The sequence below is a fragment of the Podarcis tiliguerta genome (genome assembly GCF_965153285.1).
Source record: "Podarcis tiliguerta genome assembly, chromosome: 5".
NCBI classification, from domain to species: Eukaryota; Metazoa; Chordata; class Lepidosauria; order Squamata; family Lacertidae; genus Podarcis; species Podarcis tiliguerta.
Genome location: NC_139538.1, coordinates 85,549,557 through 85,568,378, shown reverse-complemented (window position 1 = coordinate 85,568,378; position 18,822 = coordinate 85,549,557). Strand labels below are relative to the sequence as shown.

The following is an 18,822-nucleotide window of genomic DNA, read 5'->3' as shown; positions in this document are numbered from 1 at the left end:
TCTGTATTCATTCAATACAGCATGTCGTTTGCCCTGTATTCTGCTCTGCTGTGTGCCTCAGACGTGACTTCTGGTGTTTCACGAGGCACTAGAAGTTGCATTGGGGGCCATGCGGTGTGGGTGCTGGGCACCCACCCCAAAATTTTGGTGGGTGCTCGAGCACCCAGGGTCCCCTAGAGATGGCACCCTTGGAGGGCAGGGGAGAAGATGAGGGTGATGGAGAATGAAAAGAGATATGATAGACATCTTCAAGTATCTGATGGGCTGTCACATGGAGGAGGGAACAAGCTTGTTTTCTCCTGCTCTGGAGAGTGGGACCAGAACCCATGGCTTCAAGTTACAAGAAAGGAGATCCCAACTAAACATCAGGAAGAACTTCCTGACAATAAGAGTTGTTCAATAGTGGAACGGTCTCTCTCCCTCAGGAGGTTGTGAACTCTCCTTGCTTGGAGGTTTAGAAGCAGAGGTTGGGTAGCCATCTATCATAGATGCATCAGCCGAGATTTCTGCAGGGCTTGGGTTAGATGGAGCTTGGGGTCCCTTCCAACTCTATGATTCTATGCATAATATAGATGCTCCATCCTAGGAGTGCTGGAATCTTTGGCTGACAACAGACGGATTCAAAGTCAGGAAGTCAAGTTTTTATCTTGTATATCGCCCTGTTATCCTCAGGTGAAGGGCAATATAGAAATCAGATAGATAAATATATAGATGATAGATAGATAGATAGATAGATGATAGATGATAGATAGATGATAGATAGATAGATAGATAGATAGATAGATAGATAGATAGATAGATAGATGATATAGATAGATAGATGATAGATAGATAGATAGATGATAGATAGATAGATAGATAGATAGATGATAGATAGATGATAGATAGATAGATAGATGATAGATAGATAGATAGATAGATAGATAGATAGATAGATAGATAGATAGATAGATAGATGATAGATAGATGATAGATGATAGATGATAGATAGATAGATAGATAGATAGATGATAGATAGATATAGATAGATGATAGATAGATGATAGATAATAGATGATAGATGATAGATAGATAGATAGATAGATAGATAGATAGATAGATGATAGATAGATAGATAGATAGATAGATAGATAGATGATAGATGATAGATAGATAGATGATAGATAGATGATAGATAGATGATAGATAGATAGATAGATAGATAGATAGATAGATAGATATAGATGATAGATAGATAGATGATAGATAGATAGATGATAGATAGATAGATGATAGATAGATGATAGATAGATAGATAGATAGATAGATAGATAGATAGATAGATAGACAGATAGATAGATACCTTGATCCAGGCAAAGAACAAGTTCACAGCGTTCATGTTGTTGTACTGAGTCTGCCAAAAAGCCAGGAATTCAAAGTCCGCATAGATGCTGGGGTTTCTCAGAAGCTGTCCCATCAACCTGTTGACCTCAATGGTGCGAAAGATGTGGAATCCGATGGCTACAATAGAAAGCTGAGGAGAAAACCCTGGGATTTAAAGGAAATTCTACAGAGAGTGGAGCCTCGTCATTCTTTTGGACTTTTATGTAGCCATATTGCTTGACTATGCCGGGGTGGGGAACGTCACATATGATGTCAGGTGTGAGAAAGGTTGGCCCAAAGGGACTTTGACAGCACTGCTGGTTGTTGGGTGCTTTAGAACTGCTGAACAAATTGTTTTGCCAGCCTTGTGCTTGGTGCCTAGGAAAGATACCATGCCCTATCACACCCTCCCAATGAAGGTGTCCCAATGAAGGTTCATTAGGTGAAAGTGCATTTTCGAATGAAGACTATTGGGGCAAGGTAGTTTCTCTTGTTGCCTGCTAATGAGTTGAGAAACACATATAATTTCTGCAAAGGTGAGATTGCAATCATCCTTAACATAGTCAGCTGCGTCACATATTGCATACCACCAGTGCTGGATTTACATATAAGCTAAACAAGCTATAGCTTAGGGCCCCACTCTCTTGCCCCCCCCCCCCAAATTAAAGAAAAAAAACCTGGATGTACATTTCCAAAATATAAGATAAAAAACAAATAAAACCTACATGCAGCAGGTATTGGTGTCGTGTAGGCTCCTATGATGTAAGTCATGGGCCCCGCCTGCTAGCCTGCTCCCTAAAATATCACTGGTTTGCTGATTTCTATATATAGGGTGCCTACATTCTGCAGGGAATGGTTTCATGGCAACATGTAGCATGCAGCTGCAGACTGCAGTGCAGCACAGTTGAATGTAGGTCAAGCTGTTGTACCTGTTAGGTAAAGGTAAAGGGACCCCTGACCATTAGGTCCAGTCGTGCCGACTCTGGGGTTGCGGCGCTCATCTCCCTTTATTGGCCGAGGGAGCCGGGGTACAGCTTGCGGTTCATGTGGCCAGCATGACTAAGCTGCTTCTAGCAAACCAGAGCAGCACACAGAAACGCCGTTTACCTTCCTGCCGGAGCAAGGGCCATAGCACTCCTCAAGGTGTCAATCCCACAGGGGGGACCTTCTTGATGTGTGTCATTAGGTCCTCTTCTCCTCGGGTTGACCCCAAACGGTATACAGTGGTACCTCGAGTTACATACGCTTCAGGTTACATACGCTTCAGGTTACAGACTCCGCTAACCCAGAAATAGTACCTCGGGTTAAGAACTTTGCTTCAGGATGAGAACAGAAATCGTGCTCCTGTGGCGTGGCGGCAGCTGGAGGCCCCATTAGCTAAAGTAGTGATTCAGCTTAAGAACAGTTTCAGGTTAAGAACGGACCTCCGGAACAAATTAAGTACTTAACCCGAGGTACCACTGTATAACTCAGCAGGCAGGCTGATGGTCAAATTAGTTCCCCAATAACTTGCCAAACCCTTCATCTGTCATCAATAAAAGTTGTGGCCTTCTTGGACCCAAGCGATGTGTCTTTCCTGTGTAGTCATTCAATGGTTCGTTCAATATGAATGGAAAGAAATCTCACCAGTATGACAACGATGTCCAAGATGTTCCAGATGCTGGTGAAGTACTTGAGCCTGTGAATGCGCAGCTCCAAGATCTCTTCTACCACGTAGTAGAAGATGAAGACGCAGAAGACGATCTCGCAAGCGACAATGAAGAAGTCCCATGTGCTGACGTAGCGGAGGAGCTTTACTGTTCGGATCTGCCACGAAGGGATGGCTCCACCGGTGGCTGGGAATTCAATCACTAACCTAATAAGGAGGGAAGAGGATGCGTATGGGGAAAAACCCATGCTGCATATTCCATTGACGTGCCTCAAAGAGGGATGGCAGATCAATAGGCGTACAGTGATACCTTGCAAGACGAATGCCTCGGAAGATGAAAAACTCGCAAGACAAAAGAGTTTTTCGTTTTCTGAGTTGCTTCGCAAGACGGATTTCCCTATGGGCTTGCTTCGCAAGACGAAAACTTCTTGCGCCTTTTTTTTAAAACCGCCAATGCATTCCTATGGGAAACCGTCAATACACAGTGGTGCTTCGCAAGACGAAAAAATTCACAAGACGAAAAAACTCGCAGAACGAATTAATTTCGTCTTGCGAGGCACCACTGTATTTACAAAACGTGATTGAAAGATGAACTCACCCGCTCTGCAAATTGATTTTGTAACTGTTCTGCAGTCTTTGGTAAGAATTCTTTTTAGGTTTCAATTGCATTCCAACAATAGCCTCATTATAACAATGCCAAATTATAATACAATTACTAATGCCAATCACCCTGATACCAAATTAAATAATAATAATTATAATAATTTTTATTTATACCCTGCCCTCCCCAACCAAGGCCGGGCTCAGGGCGGCTAACAAGCAATAATAAAAACAAGTTGAATGAATACAACTTAAAAACAAGATTAAAAGACAACATTAAAATATTGAAACCTTAAAATATTAGAATGCAGCCTCATCACAGGAGGAGAAAGGAAAAAGAAAAAAGAAAGAAGGGGAGGGAATCAAATTGGCTCCAAGCCAAAGGCCAGGCGGAACAACTCTGTCTTACAGGCCCTGGGGAAAGAAATCACATCCTGCAGGGCCCTGGTCTCATGAGACAGAGCGTTCCACCAGGCTGGAGCCAGTGTTGAAAAGGCCCTGGCTCTGATTGAAGCTAAATACAGTGGTACCTCGAGTTTGTTCTGTAGGTCCGTTCTTAACCTGAAACTGTTCTTAACCTGAAGACCACTTTAGCTAATGAGGCCTCCCGCTGCCGCCGCATGATTTCTGTTCTCATCCTTTAGCAAAGTTCTTAACCCGAGGTACTATTTCTGGGTTAGCAGAGTCTGTAACCTGAAGCGTCTGTAACCCGAGGTACCACTGTAATTTAAGTGACCCCCCCCCCAGCTGTCAATGTTTTCCTATTTTTAAGGGAAATTCCTTTATTCCGAATAGGATTCCTCGCAAGAAAAGGGAAAAGTTAACAGCTATGACCCACCCACCCCCCGCGTGCTAGAATTGATGGTTTGACGATTTACTTTATTTCTGCGTTCCAAAATCTTATTAATTTCAATCGCACTCCATTCGAGATAACAATTCCTTATACAACAACTGCAATGTTAACAACTTCCCTTTGTATTGACACATTAAATCATATATGAAATGGGTAATGGATGGTCACTCACCTCAGGACGCAGAAAAGGTTGATATTGGCATTGTACACAGAAAAGTCAATGAAAACCACACGAGTTCCCCGATTCAGCCACAAGTTTTCTTTCAGGACTCGGAGAGCTCTAGCACTTTCCCGACGGGTCATTTTGAGATCCATGTAATAACCTCCTCCGCTGTAACTTGTCAGCCGGCCCCAGTGAGAGGAACCGTCCAGCTCTTCCTCTGTGTGGTACTGCCACCTGCACACAGAAGGCGCAACAAGAGAAAGAGGGGGCTGACGGACAAAGCCAAAATGTTATCTATTCCAGACTCGGGATGCCATGTGCATATTGCACATGAATTCCCACCCCCCTCCAGAAAAGATTTACCGTAACTTAGTGCCCCAGAGGTGCACACAACCAGTAACACAGTTCTTGGGACTCTGGCCAATATTCTTTACATCAAATATTTTCGGAACCCTTTATGTGACGTTGGCTCAGTCTGCGCCGAAACAAGGCATGGAGCGAAGGCTTCCAGAAAAAGAGATTATGGCTGACCTCTTTGCTCTCCCACAGGTCCTCCTGTTTGGTTCCATGGTTAGGCTTAGCATGTTATCCGAACCCCAGGTTCATGGTTTATCTAAAGGTAAGAACTATCGCCTTGAAGGGACGCGGGTGGCGCTGTGGGTTAAACCACAGAGCCTAGGACTTGCCGATCAGAAGGTTGGCGGTTCGAATCCCCACAACAGGGTGAGCTCCCGTTGCTTGGTCCCTGCTCCTGCCAACTAGTAGTTCGAAAGCACGTCAGAGTGCAAGTAGATAAATAGGTACCACTCCGGCGGGAAGGTAAACGGCTGGTTCGCTGCACTGGTTCACCAGGGTCATGCTGGCCACATGACCCAGAAGCTGTACGCCGGCTCCCTCAGCCAATAAAGCGAGATGAGCGCCGCAGCCCCAGAGTCGGTCATGACTGGACCTAATGGTCAGGGGTCCCTTTCCCTTTTATCGCCTTGAAATTAACTCTGGAACAGCTCATTACTCAATTGCTCTACTGTGGGCCGGCCCATCTATTAGTCTCCTTGAGGCAGCTGCCTCAGGAGGCAGGCTGGGGACAGCTGGGAGAGGTGGCAGATCTGGGCCCCTGAGGCTCACTCCACTCGTGGCTTCCTGCGCTTTTCACACACAGCCACCATTTCAGAAGAGCAGGGCTGCTGCCTACTCTTTTCTGGCCTCCTTTTCTCTCCCTGCCACCTTCGGCGTGTCAAGGCCAACCCAGGCCACCTCCAGTCGCCTCAGGCGGCAGCAGATGCAGCAACCAGTGCATGCGTACCATTTTCTGTTTTGCCTCAAGCGGCAAAATGTCTTGAGCTGGCCTTGGTTTTACTGTTATGTGTTCCTGGTGGCTAAGAAGCATCACCAGGCTGGGAATCACCTGTCCCTGCTTGCTCTGATCGTATCTCAGAATAACCTTCCTGACATCCCACTGGCTTCCAAACGGGAGGTGCCCCCTTCCATGCCAACCGCAGACCCTCCAAAAGTGCCTATTTTCTAGGGGCAGTCTTGGATTTACAGAAGCCATCCTGTTTTCTGATTTGATCCTGGAATGTCCCACTTTTCCCTAGGACGTCCCTATTTTCATCAGAGAAATGTCAGAAGGTATGGAGTTATGCGACCTCTGAGCCAAGGAGATAAGTAACTATACAACCTTTAGAAGACACCTGAAGGCAGCCCTGTCTAGGGACGTTTTTAAAAAATGTTTAATGTTTTATTATGTTTTCATGGATTTTGGAACCTGCCCAGAGTAGCTGGGGCAACCCAGTCAGATAGGTGGGGTATAAACAGAATAAAATAATAAATATAATAAAAATAGAATAGGACATGCCTATTTTCATCAGAAAAACGTTGGAGGATATGAAGGTGTAGACGTTACTTTTGCTTCCCAACCAGTGCCGGATTTACGTATAAGCTAAACAAGCTATAGCTACCCTCAAAAATAAAGGGGAAAAACCTGGATGTACATTTCCAAAATATAAGATAAAAAACAAATAAAATAAAACCTACATACAGCAACAGTGTTTTGTGTTGTGTAGGCTCCTGCGATGTAAGTCATGGGCCCCACCTGCTAGCCTGCTCCCTAAAATACCACTAGTTTGCTCATTTCTATATATAGGGTGCCTACATTCTGAATGGACTGGTTGCATGGCAACACGTGCAGATGGCTTTAGATACCTATCACGTCCATAAATTACCATATAGCATACATTCAACGTGAAAAACAGCACCAATTTGTTGTTGACAAAGGGCAGCTGGACATATAAAGGGCCCCATTACCTTCAGTAGCTTAGGGCCTCATCAAACCTAAATCCGGCCCTTCTTCCAACAGTGGAGAGGATGACCAAACTCTTAGTTTGTGAAGCTCAAGAAAGGCAGAAGTTATGCTCTACTCACGCTGTTCCATTGAGGAGCCCAAAGGGGGACCTGTCTTCCTTCTCCTCGCTGTAGACATCATAACAGCCAAAAATGTCTTCCTTGAAGTCTTCATGCACCACACACGAGTTATTCTGCACCTTCAGTTGACGCATTCGTGGGACCCCCAGCAGCAAGTTCTCGTAATAGATGTACGACTGAGTGTTGTGGCCTAGAGATTCGTTGTTGTACCATTTGGTCCAATACAAGCTGTCCAATAAAGGGCCTTGAGTATACTTGGGAGATATGCAGAAAGGAGGAAGAAGAAGGACGTGAGATCTGAGACAGCAACAACACACAGAATGGCCAGAGGCTGGAAACTAGGGTTGCCATATTCCCAAAATCCACACAAAGTTGTTGAACTTTTTTGGGGAACATCTCCTCCCCCCATCAAGTTTTCAGGCTTTTCTTGGATTTTTAAAGCATTTTATAAAAAAGAAATCGCCCTACTTGCCATACGTCCGGATTTCCCCAGACATTTTGCTGATTCAGCCAAAATCCGCCCGGGCAGTGGCGTAGTGTGGGGGGTGCAGGGGGGGGCCAGCCGCACCGGGCGCAACATCTGGGGGGGGGGTGCTCGCACTCACAGCTCTCTGCCCCTACCTGGCTCACTCACTCTCTCTCACTGCAGTGCTGGCTGTGCGAATCCGATCCGAGCTGCCGGGTCGCCGCCCACTGTGGAGGGGAGGGTGCCAGGCGTGCGGTGCGGTGCGGAGAGAGAGCGAGGGACTATCTGGGGGAGGGACAGTGCAGCGGGGGGGGTGCAAATTACTTGCCCTGCCCCGGGTTAGGGGGCGCAAATTACTTGCCTTGCCCCGGGTGCTGACAACCCACGCTACGCCACTGCGCCCGGGCGCCATTTTCCCAGCCCGATTCCCCTTGTGTCCAGGAAAACCCGCATGTATAGCAGCCCTACTGGAAAACTGCCTTTCTCATATGGCTAAATGTATTATTGGGTTCTGTTTGCAGAGAATCTCAGTTTAAAAAGGGATGGGGAGCAGTTAGGACTCTCCTTGTATAACGGGCCTCCCTAAAAGGTTGGGGAGCAGAGCCAAGTTGGGAGTGCACTGGGGGTGAGGCAAGCAGATAAGAGTTATGACTCTGAGCACCCTAGGGTGGGAGAGTCCCTTTGTGTGTGCTGGGGGAAGTATCTTTGCCAACGGGCTACTAGCTGACATATGCATAAATTGCTAACGCATGATGGCATGGGCTGTGTGTACATTTTCTCACATAGCTCATTGTGCAGTCACCAACACAACTGATTCCCAAGTCTAGGCAGGCTTGATGTCTATATAAATTGAAAAGGAACCCTGATCGGCTGGGATGAATAGGTCGTTCTATTTCTGGCCTGGGTCTCTATCACATGGGTTCATTCGTAAGTCCATACCATTCATTTTCTCCCTTCATTCGAATGTTTAAAAAAGAGTCTTCAAAGATTGTTTTTAAATACACATTTTATCACAAAAATACATATTTAAACATGTATTTTATAGCAATATTTTTTAAGTGCACATTTAAACCTAAAATGCACACATTTCTTCTTTAAACATTTTTGGAGCTAAGAATTGTTTTGCAAAGTTCGGAGAGTGTCAGGGAACTGCCATTGGAGTGGGAGGCGGTGAGGGGGCTCCCGGATGATGGTGGAGAGGGTCCTAGTAGGAGGAGGGATAGCCCATCCACTGGGGAAGGAAATCAGCGTAACACCAGTGGAGAAGGGGAGGAGATAGAGGAAGCGGAGAGGTGGCTCCAGGACTCTTCACAGGAGACAAGCGGAGAGGGGACTAGTGCTCCTTTGCCCACACCCACCCTGCGCAGAAAGCTTTCGCGCAGGCAATGGGGGAGGAGACTGGGCATTAAGCAGCTTTTATGTTGGAAGCGGTTTAAGAAACGCCCACTGACGGATTCTGCCAGCGACTGAGGCAGCCACGGAATAGAGGCTGTCCTGTCAGAAAGGGTTCAACCATGCAACCTAGCCATGAGTAAAGGCAACTTACGCACAAGCAATCCCTAGAACCATTACAGAGAGGTGCAAAATCCAAAGAATGCAAAATCCACCTGTTCCGGAGGCACAAATTTGCTTTCAAATGTGGACCGAACGAAAATTCTCCCCTGTTCCTGCGAATCCATTTTGAGCTGTTGGATGAACAGCTTTCAGCTAAACCTGTGCCGATTTGTAAGTCAGTTAGTTATGATAAAGCGTGTTCTCCTTGAAATGAGAGCACGTGTCGCGGTGGGGTCTGCTAAGCCAACCCTCTGTTGCCAGGCAGGTTAAAAGTGAGCTGGCCTGGGGCAATGATTGGATGGTCGGGTTGCTGGGGCAAATTGCATGGGGACCAAAGGCTTTAAATATTGGGGCACTCAGCTTTTGCTTTTGCTTTCTCTTTCGCTGAGGGCATCGGATCACCTGCGCGCCCGCCCTGAGTTCCGGTTGACCTTGCTATACCTGTCATGGGGTCGTCTGCTCTCGGGGCAGGGGCCTAGTAGGAATTTTGTCCATTTGGCTGATTGGCTGGTGCCATTTGGTTTTTGCCTACTGCTTAGCAATTCGTCACAACTTGTAAGGTTGCGGTTAGGCATTGGTTATAAAAATTGGTTGGAGGAGGGGTAAGGATAGGCTGGGCCTGCCCCTCCAATGGGGGTGTGGAAGGGAATTCCGTTAAAGGAATCCAGGGGCTTGCCACGATTTCGTCCAATCCCTGAAATGAGACCAGGGCCGGCAAGCCCTGGGGAGCAGGTTGGGTGAGCGGTGAGGGCCTGTGACTCAGCTCCATTGCTCTCCAATATTGTTTCCCCTTCACTGGCTTCCGAGGGAGTTCGGACATCAGTTCTGTCCCAGGCGGGGGGACAGTTAGTCTTAACCAATGCCTAAGCAACCACTCACAGCTTATGTATTTTAATAAGGTTGTGGCCAAAATTATGCCAAAAACCTTGAACAAAAATTATGTGTGAATTGTGAATTATGTTGAGGGGTGGCTTGGGGACCTTGACAAGCCAATTCACGAGAGCCACTTTCAGTTTGCTAGGAAAAATCTGACACAGGAAACACAGAGCTTGTTTGGTACTCACCCTCCAAAAGTCAGCCATGCTTCCAATCTCCTGGAAGGAGATACCACTGTCCGTAGGAGTTTCCAAAAACAGTTCGGACATCACTTTGGTGTAGTAATAGGCATTTGAACTCGTCATCCCATAAGTCACTAGAGATAAATCAGGTTGGGGAAAACAGGACGCAGTTCAAGAGGATTTAGACATTCATTCCACCTGACTGGCTTAAGTACGCAATATTAGGGCAAGAAGGTAAGTTTTATTATACTGATGAGCTCGAAGAATGCAGATATGATCCCCATTGATCAATGGATTGACAGTATGACAACACTCGTAAAGTATGAACAAACTGCTTAAAGATTTAGATTTTGTTTGGATAAATATCCTAATATGTATGTAGATATTAATTGCATACTTCACCCTGTACAAATACTTGGAAAGAGTTTGTACAGGGCGAAGTATGCAATTAATATCTACATACATATTAGGATAATAACACTATAAAAGAATGCATGGGAGTATATTATATTGCGGGTGGGGCTGTGGTCTAAACCACTGAGCCTCTTGTGCCTGCCGATCGAAAGGTTGGCAGTTCGAATCCCCGCGACGGGGTGAGCTCCCATTGCTCTGTCCCAGCTCCTGCCAACCTAGCATTTGAAAGCACACCAGTGCAAGTAGATAAATAGGTACCGCTGCGGCGGGAAGGTAAACAGCGTTTCCATGCGCTCTGATTTCCACCACGGTGTTCCATTGCGCCAGAAGTCATGCTGGCCACATGTCACGGAAAGCTGTCTGTGGACAAACGCCGGCTCCCTCGGCCTGAAAGCAAGATGACCGCCACAACCCCATAGTCACCTTTGACTGGACTTAACCGTCCAGGGATCCTTTACCTTTACCTTTTTACCTGATATACACACACCTTTTCCTCACTCCCCCCTTTTTTTCTCTGTATCATTGTATTTCTTAAAAAATGAAATTCTTTCAATAAAATATTAATATTTTTAAAAATTGGCATTTTTTATTCGAGTATCTCGAGGCAGGAATGGGAAGGGGTTTGAGTGATAGGAAAATCTTTCTTAGGCAGCATCGATGATGCAGAATTTACAACAAAGGCAAAATCTTGATGGCGCCTATATCAATAAAAATGTGAAAGATTTCAACTTTTATATCAAGGGGAAGGAAACAGCATTAGCAAGCTCTGTGGCTCAGGATAAAATCTGGGGCTATCGAAAGCACCCGAAAGATTAGCCAGCATTACAGCAGTCAAGGGTTGCCACCCTCCCTTTCTGCAAAAAAAATTATCCTTAACACATTATAAGAGTTTCCAACATACTATAGATCCTAAAGGGACCATTTAAAGGGCAATGATGTATTTAGGACAGATCCTTTGGCATATGGTGACTGGCAGTGGCCACCGAGACCATATAACACCAGTCCTGAAAGACCTACATTGGCTCCCAGTAAGTTTCCGAGCACAATTCGAAGTGTTGGTGCTGGCCTTACAGCCCTAAACAGCCTTGGCCTAGTATCCAGCGTGGTGTAGTGGTTAAGAGCAGTGGACTCGTAATCTGGTGAACCGGGTTCGATTCCCCGCTCCTCCACACGCAGCTGCTGGGTGACCTTGGGCCAGCCACACTTATCTGAAGTCTCTCAGCCCCACTCACCTCACAGAGTGTTTGTTGTGGGGGAGGAAGGGAAAGGAGAATGTTAGCCGCTTTGAGACTCCTTCGGGTAGTGATAAAGCGGGATATCAAATCCAAACTCTTCTCTCTCTCTATCCCTGAAGGAGCATCACCACCCCCATCGTTCAGCCCAGACACTGAGGTCCAGCACCGAGGACCTTCTGGCGGTTCCCTCACTGCGAGAAGCGAGGTTATAGGGAACCAGGCAGAGGGCCTTCTTGGTAGTGGCACCCACCCTGTGGAAAACCCTCCCACCAGATGTCAAGGAAATAAACAACTATCTAACTTTTAGAAGACATCTGAAGGCAGCCCTGTTTAGGGAAGTTTTTAATGTTTGATGTTTTATCGTGTTTTTAATATTCTGTTGGGAGCTGCCAGATGGGCGGGGTATGTATAAATGAATGAATGAATAAATTGCAGTGATTATATAAAACATGCCGAGACCAAAACTTTTGTGGAATCCATAATGCTCCTCACATCTGAAGCCTAGCTTCAGGGGGGCTGTCTGTACTCCTAAAAGAAAACCTCTCTGGTGAGAGAAACCGCCCCAGCTAATAACCAGAGTTTGGTTGCTGGAAATTAGCATCTGAAACATAGGAGCCAACTCTTAGGGGCCGAGGGGGTCTAAAAAAATTGAGCCCCTTCCAAGTTGATAGGCTTTGCTATTCAAATGGTGTGCATGTACTGTGTCATGTGACCAATTATGCAGGATGGGGCTTATCTGGGCCCCCACAATATTTTATTCAAGTTGGCACCCTTGATCTGAAATACCTCTTCAGCTTAATTTCAGCCCCTATTCTGTCCCTCCCCCCCCCTCATTCGAAGCTACGACTGTGGGCTTAACAGCACCTCCAGTTGCCTTGCCGATTTCTGCGGGGAAAGCCGACTTTGAGTGCTGAATTGGAACAAACGGCGATCGCTCGAAGCCGTGCCTTGAAATTGTGGGGCAAGTTGAAAACTACTTGGGCCTGTCTAGGCACAGAACAAGGGGGCGTGTGATGTAAAAGTATTTTTGTATGCCACAACTGCTGCACGGATTTTATTAGCCAAAAAATGGAAAACACAAGAACTACCAGAATGGCAGATGAAGATAATGGAGTTTATGGAGCTGGCTGATCTCACCGGGAGAATCCGCAACCAGAAAGAAGAGGCACACCAAGAAGACTGGAAGAAATTCAAAGACTATTTGAATATATATTGTAATATTAAAGATATGTAATCACTTGAAAGCATCTATTAGGCCTAGGATTAAATTCGGATTACACATATATATATAAAAGAAAATGTACGATAAGAAAAGTTAGGAAATATGATTATGACTGTGATATGGTTTTATGAACTAATGATATTGGAAACTGCTATATATAAATACTAAGAAACCCAGATGGAAGTCAAATAATACGTTTATGAAGATGGATTCTAATAAAGTGTTAGTTTATGTGGTGATTTATTGTATTTTACGTTTTATATTCTTTTTTCTTTTTCTTTTCCCCGTTTCATCCCCCCCCTTTTCCTTTATTATTGTTAACTTTTTCTTCTGTTATGTTTATGTATGGAAAATAATAAATATTATTTGGGGGGGGGGAGAGAACAAGGGGGCGTGTGCATGAGCTCTGAGCCCTGTGACCAGTAGGAGTCCATGTCTTTTTCCCCTGGGTGGAGACTAACCCATAGAATTGGTAGATCCTATCTGAGGCTGGTGTCGGAGGCTTCAAACCCAGGCATTTCCCAATGTCCTCCTGACTCATCCGATTCACAGGCTTTAGAGTAGGGCAGCCATAGTTATTTGCTTCTCGTATCGGCCGGTTCAAATCAGGCTCCCAAGCCAGTTCAGTTCTACAGAGAGTAGCAACGAGGCGCAGAGGCATAGCATGGTGGGGGGAGCCAGCGGGGCCATGGCCCCAGGTGCACATTTTTGAGGGGATTCAATCAGGCACCCGCACGGCAGCTGAGGCATGACAGCGGGTGGATTTGTCTAGTGGGCAGGTGGATAGAGGCAACGGGCAAGGACGAATCTGTTGGAGGTGGGGTCCGTTCACCCTCCATGCGCCCCCCCATCCCAGCTGCTCAGTCTATCACAGGGGTGCAACACTTGCTGTTAAGTTGTGGGTGAACATATCAGACGATACAGCGATTCTTCAAACAGCTCTTGTTTATTCACAGGCCAGAACAGAACTGAAGGGTTCAGCCAGCCTGCTTATATAGAGCTCTACTAGAACGCAACAGTAACCATTTTCTGTAACTATCCAATCACTGAACGTCACTTTCAATCCCTTATTTGCATATGTGGACCTGAGTGAAAACTATCTACAGTATCCCCCTGCTGGCCCAGGGTGAGAACTTCAGTACATAACACTTGCCCCACCCTGGTCACCAGCAACCCACGCTACACCACTGGAGGACGATGGCTGCTCCTCTCAAAACACAGCCTTGGAGGTAATTTTCAAGGTCACAGATCTCCGCATAGCATGGGTTTGGGCTACATTTGGGGAAACGGTTGCATCTCTGAAGAAACCGATATGGACGTCCGCTACACCAGATCTTTCCAAACTGTTCATGTTGGTGACAGACTCTTTACACATGCATCATTTTGCAACACAGCAATTCAGTTTTACTGGCAAACCAGAGGTTAAATTAACACCTTCCCCAGCCCTGGAAGGAGCTTAGGGAGGATTGTGTGACACACCTTACACCAGGGGGCAGCAAACTTTGTCAGCAGGGGGCCGGTCCACTGTCCCTCAGACCTTGTGGGGTGGCCAAACTATTTTGGGGGGGGGGGGGAGAGAAATGATCAAATTCCTATGCCCCACAAATAACCCAGACATGCATTTTAAATAAAAAGACACATTCTACTCATATAAAAACATGCTGATTCCTGGACTGTCCGCGGGCTGAATTTAGAAGGCGATTGGGCTGGATCCGGCCGCCAGGCCTTAGTTTGCCTACCCATGCCCTACACACTGCAGCCGACACACTAACATGCCACGACGCACAATTTGGAAAGCTCTGATCTACACCAAAATGGAAGGTAAGAAGCTTCGCCCTCAAACAGTAAAGGGTAAAGGGGACCCCTGACGATTAGGTGACCGACTCTGGGGTTGCGGCGCTCATCTCGCTTTATTGTCCGAGGGAGCCTCCGTACAGCTTCTGGGTCATGTGGCCAGCATGACTAAGCCGCTTCTGGCGAACCAGAGCAGCGCACGGAAACACCGTTTACCTTCCCACTGGAGTGGTACCTATTTATCTACTTGCACTTTGACGTGCTTTCGAACTGCTAGGTTGGCAGGAGCAGGGACTGAGCAACGGGAGCTCACCCTGTTGCAGGGATTCGAACCGCCAACCTTCTGATCGGCAAGTCCTAGGCTCTGTGGTTTAACCCACAGTGCCACCCGCGTCCCCTCAAACATATAGCAGCAGTGAAAGTTTTTCTTTTACACATGAAGTGATATAAGGGCTTGTGTGACAAGAAATCATCAGGAATTATGGCCATAAACTTGGTTTGGGATTGTCGTTGCCATTTTAACCAGTCCTAGCGCCTAGGACAAATGCCTCATCCATTCAGCAAAGGGGTCAGGCTGTGCTTGCTCCGCTAAGAGCGGGATCAAACTTATCACATGCATGCATACACTCAGAGAGACGTAAGCGCTGCCTAAGCTGCAACGTCAATGGCAGGATTCTCAGTGGGGAGAAAACTCGATAGGCATCCTACACAAACAACAAATTTTCAAAGCTCCTCTTTTGCCCAGGTCAGAACATCATTACTGTATGGGAAGAGTGATTTGAGCTTTGTCCCCCTGTTTGCAAGTGATAACTATTATTGCCATACCTGTTCTGCCGTGGAGTGCATGAAATATAATCTGTTGCCCTATGAGACATCACAGGTGCACCTTTGAGATAACAATAAATCTTCCCAAAACAAACAGCCATTGTTGTGCCCACACAAAGTGGCTTAGTATTTGGCACACAGCTGCATTAAATCTACCCAGAGAACACAATAGGAACGGCCATCTATGTTATCGTTCAGACCATCCTTCCTGCATAGTTCTTTGCGATGGAAAGGGGGGAAACATCAGGGTGTTGTGGAAGTTCTAACCACGCATGTCAAATTCCGAGTAGCTGCAATAAAATGTGGATGTTCCTACGAAATGAGAATGGGTTGTTCCTTCCACTACAACAGTGTCCCCCAGACTTGGGTCTGCAGCTGGTTTTGGACTACAATTCCCATCATCCCTGACCACTTGTCTGCTAGCTAGGGATGATGGGAGTTGTAGTCCAAAAACAGCTGCAGACCCAAGTTTGGGGAACACCGCCCTAGAATAAGGTTACCAGATTTTTTTCAATGAATCTGGGGCCCCTTTTCAACTTCAGTAGGAATGATAGGATTTTGTACGGGGACTGATTTGTAAATCTAGGGACTGTCCCCAGGAAATGGGGACATCTGGTAACCTTACCCTAGAAGAACCAATGAATTTGTGGGCAGGAGAGGAAGGAGGGTAAACTAAGAAGGCACCATTACTTTCTCCTACCGCAATACAGTCCAGGAAGCCAAGTTCAAAGCTTGTGGGCTTGGCATCATTTGAGACAGTCCCATGGTTACCATGGAGGTCATGAAGTTCTGAGCTACTCTCAACAAGGGTGTCCCAGTGGGAAGTCTCACTGCTTTGGGGCAATGAAGGGGACAGTATGCCAATCGGATTCCTGTTCTGTCCCAAACACCCAGCCTCAGGAACAAGCACCAGAAACTGGCCACAAACACCTGATAAGGGAGAGCTGGACCATAAAGAAGGTTGATCGCTGAAGAATTGATGCTTTTGAATTATGGTGCTGGAGGAGACTCTTGAGAGTCCCATGGACTGCAATAAGATCAAACCTATCCATTCTTAAGGAAATCAGCCCTGAGTGCTCACTGGAAGGACAGGTCCTGAAGATGAGGCTCCAATACTTTGGCCACCTCATGAGAAGAGAAGACTCCCTGGAAAAGACCCTGATGTTGGGAAAGATGGAGGGCACAAGGAGAAGGGGACGACAGAGGACGAGATGGTTGGACAGTGTTCTCGGAGGTACCAGCATGAATTTGACCAAACTGCGGGAAGCAGTGGAAGACAGGAGTGCCTGGCGTGCTCTGGTCCATGGGGTCACGAAGAGTCGGACATGACAAAATGACTAAACAACAACAACAAGGGAACTAGGGTCCCAGTAGACTACAGTATCTCTGCCTCCCTATCCCCAGGGCCCAGTTTGCTTCTGCATGGAGAACTCATCTTTTCAAAAGCCACCATGTTGAAAGGCAGGGTGCAAGTGTAATGAACCAACACAAGCCATCTAAAAGAATATTTGCCCCTCATTGGGCTGGAACCAATAATAAAAAGGAAAAGCAGCCCAGGCAAACTTACATAAACAGATATCCACCAAGAATACAATGTAGACCAACAGTTCGCGCAGTGTGGTCTTTACGTAAAGCTCTCGGTTCTCAGCGGTGTTTTCTGTTAGTGTGGTGCCCCAAAGTCCTGCAAAGAGGGAGAAAAGGGAAAGCAGTGATTAAACGTGCTTCTGTATTCACCTATTTTAGGTGCTAATCCACAGCACAATTGCCCCAGAGGGCTTCATCTGATGTGAGCAGTACAACCCCAGAAAAACTGAGTGAATTAGTCACTTTAAAAGTGACTAATTAACTTACAAGAAAGAAAGAAAGAAAGAAAGAAAGAAAGAAAGAAAGAAAGAAAGAAAGAAAGAAAGAAAGAAAGAAAGCTAAGAATCTGTGGTCCTTGCTGGGCTGGGGCCTGTCATATATACACCCCCAGTATTTCCTGTGAGCAGCCCAAAACGAACATTTCAAGTCAAAATGGAAGCTGACCAGTGTGTGTGAGTCTATAGGAACCAGCTCTTATAAATTAAATATCGGTTCTTATAATGACCAGCCGGAGTGGAAACCAGCAGCAGTCAGTATGGTAGAACATCCCCACTCCTCCTGACAGTGAGGTCAGTGCAATGCGAGGACACTAGTGGGAGCGATTGGCTCTGCTGCTGCGTTAGCACCATGCTGATCTCACCCGGTCTACATCCTAGTAAGCCACAATGATGCAACTAACCAGGGCCCAGGTGAGTGTCCTTTCGGCCGAGCTGACGGGACGCATTCTGCTCCCCACCCCTTCCACTGAGGCAGCCTGACGGAGCTCATGCACTCGATTGCCATTCCAGATTCAAATCAAATGCTCTTTGGTGCTCCCAGTGGTGCCAAACCTGAGCCTAAGAACATGGGCTGGGCTCCGTTTGAACATTGTTTTCTTTCATCAAGTCGCTGTTTCATCAGCTAATAAGCTGATGAGATAGGTCAGACCATTAATGGCTTCTTCGTTGCCTTCTTCCTACTTAAACTTTGATCTGGTGTGCATGTGACTCCCCCACTTAAAAGCCGAGTAGGTGTACTGACATCAATAGCCTAAGGGCTTCCATTCCTTTAATATAGTCTCAAGTGGTTCAGCTCTAAGGACACCTGCTATCAGCCATCTGTGATGGATATTGCTCCACACCCCTAATCAAAAGCACTAAGTACAGTACAGAACAGAACAAACTGTTCTGTAGTAGGGAATGCTAATATACCGGTATCATGCAAGGGAAGCTTTTCCCTCCTTCATACTCGCGCTGCAAAAGCTTCCTTATCACGACACAAGTCTCTCTCTGTGTTGAGATAGCCTCTGGAGGCCTCTCCTCACTGTCACCATCAGAATTAAGGCAGGGTTTCTGATTTTAGTCCATTGTCTAGAAGGACAGGGACTAAGGTAAAGGTAAAGGGACCCCTGACCATTAGGTCCAGTCGTGGCCGACTCTGGGGTTGCGGTGCTCATCTCGCTTTATTGGCTGAGAGAGCCGGCATACAGCTTCCGAGTCATGTGGCCAGCATGACTAAGCCGCTTCTGGCAAACCAGAGCAGCGCACAGAAACACCGTTTACCTTCCCGCCGGAGCGGTACCTATTTATCTACTTGCACTTTGACGTGCTTTCGAACTGCTAGGTTGGCAGGAGCAGGGACTGA

The 18,822-nt window shown here is 46.5% G+C and overlaps 1 protein-coding gene across 1 annotated transcript in view; it reads right to left on the bottom strand.

Moving 5' to 3' along the window:
• Window positions 1–18,822, bottom strand: part of PKD2L1 (polycystin 2 like 1, transient receptor potential cation channel) — a 45,292-nt gene that overhangs the window by 10,487 nt on the left and 15,983 nt on the right. Inside the window, exons 2-7 of the mRNA XM_083440376.1 lie at window positions 17,183–17,296; window positions 10,132–10,259; window positions 7,048–7,301; window positions 4,636–4,860; window positions 2,989–3,217; window positions 1,343–1,513 (exon numbers count right to left, since the gene is read on the bottom strand). Coding sequence (XP_083296502.1) covers window positions 1,343–1,513; window positions 2,989–3,217; window positions 4,636–4,860; window positions 7,048–7,301; window positions 10,132–10,259; window positions 17,183–17,296 — 1,121 coding nt within the window. The remainder of the gene's footprint in view (window positions 1–1,342; window positions 1,514–2,988; window positions 3,218–4,635; window positions 4,861–7,047; window positions 7,302–10,131; window positions 10,260–17,182; window positions 17,297–18,822) is intronic.